The sequence below is a fragment of the Anomaloglossus baeobatrachus genome, chromosome 1 (assembly GCF_048569485.1).
Source record: "Anomaloglossus baeobatrachus isolate aAnoBae1 chromosome 1, aAnoBae1.hap1, whole genome shotgun sequence".
NCBI classification, from domain to species: Eukaryota; Metazoa; Chordata; class Amphibia; order Anura; family Aromobatidae; genus Anomaloglossus; species Anomaloglossus baeobatrachus.
In genome coordinates this window covers 461,830,536-461,843,035 of record NC_134353.1, presented here as the reverse complement: position 1 = coordinate 461,843,035, position 12,500 = coordinate 461,830,536, and the positions used below count along the sequence as shown (strand labels likewise).

Genomic DNA, 12,500 nt, shown 5'->3' with positions numbered 1-12,500 from the left:
CTATCTATCTATCTATCTATCCCTCTATCTATCTCTCTATCTATCCCTCTATCTATCCCTCTATCTATCTATCTATCTATCTATCCCTCTATCTATCTATCTATCTATCTATCTATCTATCCCTCTATCTATCTATCTCCATTATCCCTATGTTGAGAATGGTTCCTCCAGTAACCCCTCGTATGCAGTATACAGTATAATGCAGAGTGCTCCTTTAATACTCCATGTCTTTTATTCTATTGATCACGTGATAAAATAGCCCCTACCTACAAAGTTGTTTTCGTGCAAATGTGTCCCTCAGTTGTTTTTCTAGTTCTGTTGTGTCCAGCGGCAGGGTTGAGAACAATAAGGGGTTAAAACAAATCACTATTCGATATATACAGAGACTCAAGGGTTAACCAGCTAACATTCTGTGGTTCGGTTGATTGGCAGCTATGTTACAAGCAGCCAATTGAAAAAAAATAAGCGAGGCACACGTGGGGCAAAAGTCTCTGTGATTGGTTGAAGGTGGTTTGAGCAGCCTGCAGGAGCCTGGACCCACGTGGAGCTGGCGGCTGCTTATTGAGCTGGAGGGAGGGGCTGCACCGAGCACCGGGAGACTGGGCCCGACCGGACACTGGCTCCTCCTACCTCGGGGCCCGGTGAGAGCGGGGTAAATCTGGGGGCGAGGGTTCGGGCTTACTGTGTGGCTGGGATACGCAGGCAGAGAGAGGCCTGTGGTGGTCGAGGGAGGGATCTGCTGGAGAGGAGGACGCAGGGAATGGGATGAGAGGTAATTTGGGGAGAGGAGTCTGAGATGGTGGTCGGAAGGGGGATCTAGAGGCCATGGGGGGATCGGGAGACGTGTGGAGGCCAAGGCACACCCCGGGAGGAGCAGGGGAAGAGGCTGGGAGGCCAGGAAAGGACGACCCATGCTGGGGCAAACACATAATGGGGGGCACATCCGGGCTACACTGATAGCAGGGGCCCCAGTAATGTGCAGTGTGGCTATGAACAGGGAGCGAGCTCCATGTGTGATTACTGATGTGTTAACTTTATCATGTGTATTCCCTACCTTGTATAAATACCTGTATATACATACCTGGCTAATCATGTATGATCCCTACCGTATATACATACCTGGCTAATCATGTATGATCCCTACCGTATATACATACCTGGCTAATCATGTATGATCCCTACCGTATATACATACCTGGCTAATCATGTATGATCCCTACCGTATATACATACCTGGCTAATCATGTATGATCCCTACCGTATATACATACCTGGCTAATCATGTATGATCCCTACCGTATATACATACCTGGCTAATCATGTATGATCCCTACCGTATATACATACCTGGCTAATCATGTATGATCCCTACCGTATATACATACCTGGCTAATCATGTATGATCCCTACCGTATATACATACCTGGCTAATCATGTATGATCCCTACCGTATATACATACCTGGCTAATCATGTATGATCCCTACCGTATATACATACCTGGCTAATCATGTATGATCCCTACCGTATATACATACCTGGCTAATCATGTATGATCCCTACCGTATATACATACCTGGCTAATCATGTATGATCCCTACCGTATATACATACCTGGCTAATCATGTATGATCCCTACCGTATATACATACCTGGCTAATCATGTATGATCCCTACCGTATATACATACCTGGCTAATCATGTATGATCCCTACCGTATATACATACCTGGCTAATCATGTATGATCCCTACCGTATATACATACCTGGCTAATCATGTATGATCCCTACCGTATATACATACCTGGCTAATCATGTATGATCCCTACCGTATATACATACCTGGCTAATCATGTATGATCCCTACTGTATATACATACCTGGCTAATCATGTATGATCCCTACCGTATATACATACCTGGCTAATCATGTATGATCCCTACCGTATATACATACCTGGCTAATCATGTATGATCCCTACCGTATATACATACCTGGCTAATCATGTATGATCCCTACCGTATATACATACCTGGCTAATCATGTATGATCCCTACCGTATATACATACCTGGCTAATCATGTATGATCCCTACCGAATATACATACCTGGCTAATCATGTATGATCCCTACCGTATATACATACCTGGCTAATCATGTATGATCCCTACCGTATATACATACCTGGCTAATCATGTATGATCCCTACCGTATATACATACCTGGCTAATCATGTATGATCCCTACCGTATATACATACCTGGCTAATCATGTATGATCCCTACCGAATATACATACCTGGCTAATCATGTATGATCCCTACCGTATATACATACCTGGCTAATCATGTATGATCCCTACCGTATATACATACCTGGCTAATCATGTATGATCCCTACCGTATATACATACCTGGCTAATCATGTATGATCCCTACCGTATATACATACCTGGCTAATCATGTATGATCCCTACCGTATATACATACCTGGCTAATCATGTATGATCCCTACCGAATATACATACCTGGCTAATCATGTATGATCCCTACCGTATATACATACCTGGCTAATCATGTATGATCCCTACCGTATATACATACCTGGCTAATCATGTATGATCCCTATCGTATATGGAAATGCCTGGCTAATCATGTATGATCCCTACCGTATATACATACCTGGCTAATCATGTATGATTCCTACCGTATATACATACCTGGCTAATCATGTATGATTCCTACCGTATATACATGGCTAATCATGTATGATTCCTACCGTATATACATACCTGGCTAATCATGTATGATCCCTACCGTATATACATACCTGGCTAATCATGTATGATCCCTACCGTATATACATACCTGGCTAATCATGTATGATCCCTACCGTATATGGAAATGCCTGGCTAATCATGTACGGTCCCTATCGTATATGGAAATACCTGGCTAATCCTGTATGGTCCCTATCGTATATGGAAATGCCTGGCTAATCATGTATGGTCCCTATGGTATATGGAAATGCCTGGCTAATCATGTACGGTCCCTATCGTATATGGAAATGCCTGGCTAATCATGTACGGTCCCTATCGTATATGGAAATGCCTGGCTAATCATGTACGGTCCCTATCGTATATGGAAATGCCTGGCTAATCATGTACGGTCCCTATCGTATATGGAAATGCCTGGCTAATCATGTATGGTCCCTCTGGTATATGGAAATGCCTGGCTAATCATGTACGGTCCCTATCGTATATGGAAATGCCTGGCTAATCATGTACGGTCCCTATCGTATATGGAAATGCCTGGCTAATCATGTACGGTCCCTATCGTATATGGAAATGCCTGGCTAATCATGTACGGTCCCTATGGTATATGGAAATGCCTGGCTAATCATGTACGGTCCATATGGTATATGGAAATGCCTGGCTAATCATGTACGGTCCCTATGGTATATGGAAATGCCTGGCTAATCATGTACGGTCCCTATCGTATATGGAAATGCCTGGCTAATCATGTATGGTCCCTATGGTATATGGAAATGCCTGGCTAATCATGTACGGTCCCTATCGTATATGGAAATGCCTGGCTAATCATGTACGGTCCCTATGGTATATGGAAATGCCTGGCTAATCATGTACGGTCCCTATCGTATATGGAAATGCCTGGCTAATCCTGTACGGTCCCTATGGTATATGGAAATGCCTGGCTAATCATGTACGGTCCCTATGGTATATGGAAAGGCCTGGCTAATCATGTATGATCCCTATCGTATATGGAAATGCCTGGCTAATCATGTACGGTCCCTATCGTATATGGAAATGCCTGGCTAATCCTGTATGGTCCCTATCGTATATGGAAATGCCTGGCTAATCATGTATGGTCCCTATCGTATATGGAAATGCCTGGCTAATCATGTACGGTCCCTATCGTATATGGAAATGCCTGGCTAATCATGTACGGTCCCTATCGTATATGGAAATGCCTGGCTAATCATGTACGGTCCCTATCGTATATGGAAATGCCTGGCTAATCATGTATGGTCCCTATGGTATATGGAAATGCCTGGCTAATCATGTACGGTCCCTATCGTATATGGAAATGCCTGGCTAATCATGTACGGTCCCTATCGTATATGGAAATGCCTGGCTAATCATGTACGGTCCCTATGGTATATGGAAATGCCTGGCTAATCATGTACGGTCCCTATCGTATATGGAAATGCCTGGCTAATCATGTACGGTCCCTATGGTATATGGAAATGCCTGGCTAATCATGTATGGTCCCTATGGTATATGGAAATGCCTGGCTAATCATGTACGGTCCCTATCGTATATGGAAATGCCTGGCTAATCATGTATGGTCCCTATGGTATATGGAAATGCCTGGCTAATCATGTACGGTCCCTATCGTATATGGAAATGCCTGGCTAATCATGTACGGTCCCTATGGTATATGGAAATGCCTGGCTAATCATGTACGGTCCCTATGGTATATGGAAATGCCTGGCTAATCATGTACGGTCCCTATCGTATATGGAAATGCCTGGCTAATCATGTACGGTCCCTATGGTATATGGAAATGCCTGGCTAATCATGTACGGTCCCTATGGTATATGGAAATGCCTGGCTAATCATGTACGGTCCCTATGGTATATGGAAATGCCTGGCTAATCATGTACGGTCCCTATGGTATATGGAAATGCCTGGCTAATCATGTACGGTCCCTATGGTATATGGAAATGCCTGGCTAATCATGTACGGTCCATATGGTATATGGAAATGCCTGGCTAATCATGTACGGTCCATATGGTATATGGAAATGCCTGGCTAATCATGTACGGTCCCTATCGTATATGGAAATGCCTGGCTAATCATGTATGGTCCATATGGTATATGGAAATGCCTGGCTAATCATGTACGGTCCCTATGGTATATGGAAATGCCTGGCTAATCATGTACGGTCCATATGGTATATGGAAATGCCTGGCTAATCATGTACGGTCCCTATCGTATATGGAAATGCCTGGCTAATCATGTACGGTCCATATGGTATATGGAAATGCCTGGCTAATCATGTACGGTCCCTATGGTATATGGAAATGCCTGGCTAATCATGTACGGTCCATATGGTATATGGAAATGCCTGGCTAATCATGTACGGTCCATATGGTATATGGAAATGCCTGGCTAATCATGTACGGTCCCTATGGTATATGGAAATGCCTGGCTAATCATGTACGGTCCCTATGGTATATGGAAATGCCTGGCTAATCATGTACGGTCCATATGGTATATGGAAATGCCTGGCTAATCATGTACGGTCCCTATGGTATATGGAAATGCCTGGCTAATCATGTACGGTCCCTATGGTATATGGAAATGCCTGGCTAATCATGTACGGTCCCTATCGTATATGGAAATGCCTGGCTAATCATGTATGGTCCCTATGGTATATGGAAATGCCTGGCTAATCATGTACGGTCCCTATGGTATATGGAAATGCCTGGCTAATCATGTACGGTCCATATGGTATATGGAAATGCCTGGCTAATCATGTACGGTCCCTATCGTATATGGAAATGCCTGGCTAATCATGTATGGTCCCTATGGTATATGGAAATGCCTGGATAATCATGTATGGTCCCTATGGTATATGGAAATGCCTGGCTAATCATGTATGGTCCCTATCGTATATGGAAATGCCTGGCTAATCATGTATGGTCCCTATCGTATATGGAAATGCCTGGATAATCATGTACGGTCCCTATGGTATATGGAAATGCCTGGATAATCATGTACGGTCCCTATGGTATACTCCTGGATGAGCACCGCTTTCTCCGGAGGGTCAGAAGGTCTCGATCAGTGCGTGTATGTACAATTCTTTTGCTACATGTATATAGCATTGTGTGGATGATGCATCTGTAGTATATACAGCATGGACACAATTACCTAACGTATGACAATTGTATGGTGTCCACCATCATATCCAATACTCACATAAGGACTTCAGTAGTATTGTTTGCCAGGATTTTCCGCATGGTTCCCGGGAGGGCTGCCACCTCCATGGCTTGTGTTCTTGTAATGGGCAATGCTTGTGCCATGTATCCTGTCTTGCCCCTGTCTGCAGGGCATGTGCACCTCTCTCTTCGCACTATTTACACACTTGGGCCCCACATTTCCGCAATGTCCGCAGTCCTGAGGGGTCGCGCTGGTCTGGCTCCTGACTGATGAGTTGCATGCACCAGTCAGGGAATAATGCCCGAGCTGTGGTGCTGTGTGCCAGCTCTGGGCATTTTGGTGGAGCTGGGAGAAACTGGCATGAAAAATGCCAAAAGTTGTAACATTTTTGTGCAATTTCAAAGTTTGTGACTTCTGTATTGTAAAAGCTTTGATGACTCGGGCTGCATTTCTGTTCTGTCATGTGATTAACAGAAGTGCATTAATGATCCTATGTACAGTCACTAGTGGGATTACCCGGCTTCGCACGGGCCTAGTGTACCGCTTGTGTTGTCATTTGTGTGTTTTAATTGCTGTTAGGTGTGTATGGAGGGTAATGCTCCACTTTTCCATTAGTCTTCTGTATGTCTTATCTGCTTTTCTTTGTTTGCAGGCGAGGTCCATCTTTTACTCTGCGCCACATCCTACTACCTCCTGTGAAGATGTTTCCACAGAACAGACCACCAGTAAGTTCATTGTGATGTAGTGTGGTTATTTATGGAGGAGGAGGAGAATGTTTGTTTCATCTTCCATGGCGAGGCTATATTTTACAGGCGTTAAGTCCTCCTTACGCATTAGAATAAAGCTGTCCGAAACAGCTGACCATCTACTATGTATGGGGCCTCCTGACTTCCACAGATGTGAGAAGGATCATTTACTCCTTTTCTTCTCAGCTGAAATTAGCCGTCACCAGAGGAGTACACCTGCGATTTTTCTCCTTTCTCCACGGAAAATCATAAATGCTTGGCCAAGCAAAGTGTTTGTGGATGGAGATGTCAAGAAATATAACTCTCTAACTTTTGTATATGGGCACCTCTTTAGGTCTCTTCTACAGTGTAGATGATGCAACCATTCAATAGAAAGTGTGCTATTCCTTGAGGAAAAAATATCACGTAAAGCCAAAATCAACCAAGTGTCCTCTAAAATCATAGTGAAAAGATTGAAATCGCATGCGTGATTTCATCATGGCAACTCATATTGTGACCCGTGTCTGGCCCCACATGCTTATATGCAGTCCTGACTATGTCTGGACATGGTCCTGATGAGGTGACTCGGGATGGTGTCAAGGAACATCTCCTGCCAGACCTAGATAAAGACATCAGCGAGCTCCTGGACAGTCTTTGGAGCTACTTGGCAGCTGCGGTTTCAGTGATTTATAACATGCCAATGGTTTCAGGTCTGGGGAGCATGAGGGCATGTCAATAGCTGTAATGCTTTAGTCCTCCAGGAACTGCTTACACCAGCCTCCAAAACCCCTCACCACATGGGGTTGGCATTATTCTGCACCAGAAGGGACCCAGGGTCCACTGTACCAGAGTAAGGACTGGTAGTGGCTGAGGATTTAATCTTTTTAAGGGACTGCAGTCAGGATGCCGCTGGCTATAACATGGAGGGTTGTGTGACCTTTCAATGAGGTGGCTTCCCTGACCACCACTGACCCACCACCAAACCAGTCATGCTAGGTTATGTTGCAGGCACCATTATATTCACCATGCCGTGTCCAAGCTTTCATGTCTGTCACATGTGCTCAGTGAGAACCTGCTCTCATTTATTATGGGGACGGGGTGCCAATGGCAAACCTACCAATACGGTTGTTTTCTGGCACATGTCGATCCATCAATACCCTACTTGGTAATGAGCGCAGGTCCTACTATACGACATCGGACCCTCCTGTCTCCCTCAGTCTGTTCTAACAATTTGATCAGCAGTATACACACCGTTAGACCACTGGAGATTATTTTGTGGGGCTCAAACAGCTGTCCCCTTTGCATAAAGGGGCAGATACAGGTCCAGCTGTCCTTCTGCAGCTGTTTTGGGGTAATTTTCGTACAACGGTCCATTCTTGGTCTCTGCTTCGTATTTTTGAGACTGAGCTGGGAAATGTTACAAGAAGGTTTGCTCTGACAGGTATGGATGTGCTGTCCTGGAGGAGCTGGACTACCTAGGCAACTTGAATGGCCTGCAGGCATTGCCTCATGCTACAAGTATCTAGACAAGGACTCTAGCGAAATGTAGACCTAGAGAAGAATCGGTCAGAAATGATAAAGGGAGAGGAATTGTCTGTGGCCACCACCTGCTAAACCATTCATTTTCTGGGGCCTGTCTTGCTGTGACCTCTAGTGCACATGGTGTCACTTTCATTTCACCAAAAGCAATGTACAGTATATCACAAAACTGAGTACACCCCTCACATTTCTGTAAATATTTTCTTTTCATAGGACAGGACTGAAGATATGACGCTGTGATACAATGCAGAGTAGTCAATGTACAGCTTGTATAACAGTGTAAATTTGCTGTATTCTCTAAATAACTCAGCACACAGCCATTAATGTCAAAACTGCTGGCAACAAAAGTGAGTACACCCCTAAGTGAAATTGGCCAAATTCTACCCAAAGGGTCAATATTTTGTGTTGCCACCATTATTTCAAGCGCTGCCTTAAGGGTATGTGCGCACGTTGCTTTTTACCTGCTTTTTACCTGCTTTTTTGCTGCTTTTTCTTCTGCGCTGTTTAATGCCAAAATGGATGTGTTCTTCTATTCAAGCAAAGTCTATGGGAATTTGGGTTTCTTGTTCACACTATGTTGTTCAAAATGCTGCCTTTTTGAGGCAGAACTTTGGTCAAAAACTCAGCTTTTCAAAGAAGCAACATGTCAATTGTTTTTGCCATTTGGGTTTTGCACTGCAAAGCTGAGTTTTTGACCAAAGTTCTGCCACAAAAAGGCAGCATTTTGAACAACATAGTGTGAACAAGAAACCCAAATTCCCATAGACTTTGCTTGAATAGAAGAACACATCCATTTTGGCATTAAACAGCGCAGAAGAAAAAGCAGCAAAAAAGCAGGTAAAAAGCAGGTAAAAAGCAACGTGCGCACATACCCTCACTCTCTTGGACATGGAGTTCACTTGAGCTTCACAGGAGCTGCTGGAATCCTCTTCTATCCTCCATGACATCACAGAGCTGGTGGCTGTTAAGAGACCTAGTGCTCCTCCATCTTCTGTATGAGAAGGCTCAATAGGGTAAAGGTCTGGAGACATGCTTGGCCAATCCAGCACCATTACCATCGGTTTCTTTAGCAAGGCAGTGGTCGTCTTGGAGGTGTGCTTGGAGTAGTTATGTTGGAATACTGCCCTGTGGCCCAGTTTCCGCTAGGGGGTGGGGAATCATGCTCTGCTTCAGTATGTCACAGTAAATGTTAGAATTCATGGTTCCCTCAATGAACTAAAGATTCCCACGCCTGGCAGCTCTCATGCAGCTTAAAACCATGACACTCCCACCACCATGCTTGACTGTAGGTAAGACACACTCCTCTTTGTAGTTTTTACCTTGTTGCTGCCACACATGCATACACCATCAATACACCAAGTAAGTTTTTTTTTTAGCTTGGCCTCATTAGACTAGAGGACTTAGTTCCTATAATTCATGTCCTTAGTCTGCTTGTCTTCAGCAAACTGTGCTTTCTTGTGCATCATTTTTAGAAGAGGCTTCTGGGACGACAGCCATGTAGACAAGTTTGATGCGGTGTATGGTTTGAGAACTGACAGGCTGACCCTCTACTCATTTAACGTCTGCAGCAATGCTGTCTGCACATTTATTTTGAAAAGACAACCTGTGGCTATGACGATGAGCATGGGCACTCAACTTCTCTGGTCAACTATGGCGAGGCCTGTTCTGGGTGGAACCTGTCTTGTTAAACTGCTGTATGGTATTATCCACTATACTGAAGCTCCGTTTCAGGTTGATGGCAATCTTATTATAGCTTAAGCCATCTTTATGTAGAGCAACAATTCTTCTTGTTTTTTTTTCTTCGAGAATTCTTTACCATGAGGTGCCATGTTGAACTTGCTCCCTATTCACACCTGAGATCTAGTAATACTGAGTCACATGACAGTGGGGAGGTAAAATTTCTAATTAGGCACAATTTGGCCATTTTCACTTAGGGGTGTACACACTTTTGTTGCCAGATGTTTAGACATTAATGGCCATGTGTTGAGTTATTCAGAGGGCACCACATTTACACTGTTATACAAGCTGCATGCTGACTACTTTACATTGTATCAGTGTCATATCTACAGTGTTGTCCTGTGAAAAGATGTAATAAAATACAGCTCTGGCAAAAATTAAGAGACCACTGCAAAATTGTCAGTTTTTCTGATTTTTTTTTTTTTTCTTTTATATTTTTGAGTAAAATGTAAATTGTTATTTTATTCTATAAACGACTGACATGTCTCCAAATTTCCGAGCAATAATTTGCTTTGAGACCTCAAATAATGCAAAGAAAACAAGTTCATAATCATTAGAAACAACAATACTAATAATGTTTTACCTCAGGATGAGTTCAGAAATCAATATTTTGTGGAATAACCATGATTTTTATTCTCAGCTTTCATGCGTTTATTCTCAGCTTTCATGCGTCTTGGCATGCTTTCCACCAGTCTTTCACACTGCTTTTGGGTGACTTTATGCCACTCCTGGTGCAAAAATGTGAGTAGTTCTTCTCTGCTTGATGGCTTGTGACTATCCATCTTCCTCTTGATTACATTCCAGAGGTTTTCAATGGGGTTCAGGTCTGGAAATTGGGCTAGCCATGACAGGGTTTTGATGTGGTGGTCCTTCATCCACACATTGATTGACCTAGCTGTGTGGCATCATGGCACATTGTCCTTCCTGCTGGGAAAACCAGTCCTCAGAGTTTGGGAATATTGCCTGAGCAGAAGGAAGCAACTGTTTTTCCAGGATAACATTGTATGAGGCTTCATTCATATGTCCGTCGCAAAGTTTAATCTGCCCAATTCCAGCCTTGCTTATGCATCACCAGATCTTCACCAATCCTCCACCAAATTTCACAGTGGGTGCAAGACGCAGTGACTTGTATGCCTCTCCAGCTGGTGGAAAGCATGCCAAGACGCATGAAAGCTGTGATTAAAAATCATGGTTATTCCACAAAATATTAATTTCTGAACTCTTCCTGAGGTAAAATTTAATTAGTATTGTTGTTTGTAAATGATTATGGACTTGTTTTCTTTGCCTTATTTGAAGTCCTGAAAGCATGGCATTCTTCTTCTTTTTCTTTTTTTTTTTTTTTTTATCTTGACCATTTTCAGATTTCAGAAAATAAATACAAACATTTATTGCTTGGAAATTCGGAGACATGTTGTCAGTAGGTTATTGAATAAAACAATAATTTTACATTTTACTCAAATATACCTATAAAGAGAAAAATCAGAAAAACTGACAATTTTGCAGTGGTCTCTTTAAAATGTGAGGGGTGTACTCACGTTTGTGTTATATAATGTATGTGTATTACATAGCTCTTCTGGCACAGTAAATTATTGGCATAGCTATACTCAGTGTTGGATTGAATGAGTGTGTCTGAAGTGTGGTCCTCTTAGGGCCGCTCATTATATGGTATGGTGCAGGTAGTCAGTGGACATTTCATTTTATGGGCACGTGTATTGTCCCCATGCTGTGCTTTTAATGTGCAGCACAGTGTGTGATTAGGGTTTCTATAAGATGCTCCTGAGCTTTATGCGGTATGCAGATGTCACATACTTTACCTGTTGTTTGCTTTGGCATCATCCTTAATCCAAAACAGTCTTTTGTTGTGCCTGGTATGTGTTAACCTATGTACTAGGACTGTTACTTGTCATGTGAATGTGTTACTCTGCTTTTATTGCGCATTATGATCCTCTTTATTCCTGCAACTTGTTGTTTTGCCAAGGTATCAAGGCTCACAACATGATACTTCTAAGGCTACTTTCACACATCCATTTTTTGCCATCCGGCACAATCCGGTTTGTGCCTGATGCAACAGATCCATCGCAGATTGTGTAAAAACAGATGCGATGGATCCGGTAAAAAAACGGATCCGTATTGTGTTTTTTTTCTTCATGAGAGAGAGAGAGACCCCATCATCACCACACAGACACACACTCACAGGCACTACCGCCCCCATCATCACCACACAGACACACACTCACAGGCACTACCGCCCCCATCATCACCGTACACTCGCAGGCACTACCGCCCCCATCATCACCGTACACTCGCAGGCACTACCGCCCCCATCATCACCGTACACTCGCAGGCACTACCGCCCCCATCATCACCGTACACTCGCAGGCACTACCGCCCCCATCATCACCGTACACTCGCAGGCACTACCGCCCCCATCATCACCGTACACTCGCAAGCACTACCGCCCCCATCATCACCGTACACTCGCAGGCACTACCGCCCCCATCATCACCGTACACTCGCAGGCACTACCGCCCCCATCATC

The 12,500-nt window shown here is 43.7% G+C and overlaps 1 protein-coding gene across 3 annotated transcripts in view; it reads left to right on the top strand.

The window, feature by feature from the left end:
- Window positions 1-521: 521 nt before the first annotated feature.
- The window catches only part of LOC142243015 (transducin-like enhancer protein 1), a 55,289-nt gene continuing 43,310 nt past the window's right edge, over window positions 522-12,500 (top strand). Inside the window, exons 1-2 of one of the 3 annotated variants that reach the window (XM_075314472.1) lie at window positions 522-641; window positions 6,613-6,685. In XM_075314472.1, coding sequence (XP_075170587.1) covers window positions 6,662-6,685 — 24 coding nt within the window. In that variant the 5' untranslated portion in view covers window positions 522-641; window positions 6,613-6,661. The other 2 variants (XM_075314480.1, XM_075314488.1) reach the window with 2 other exon arrangements.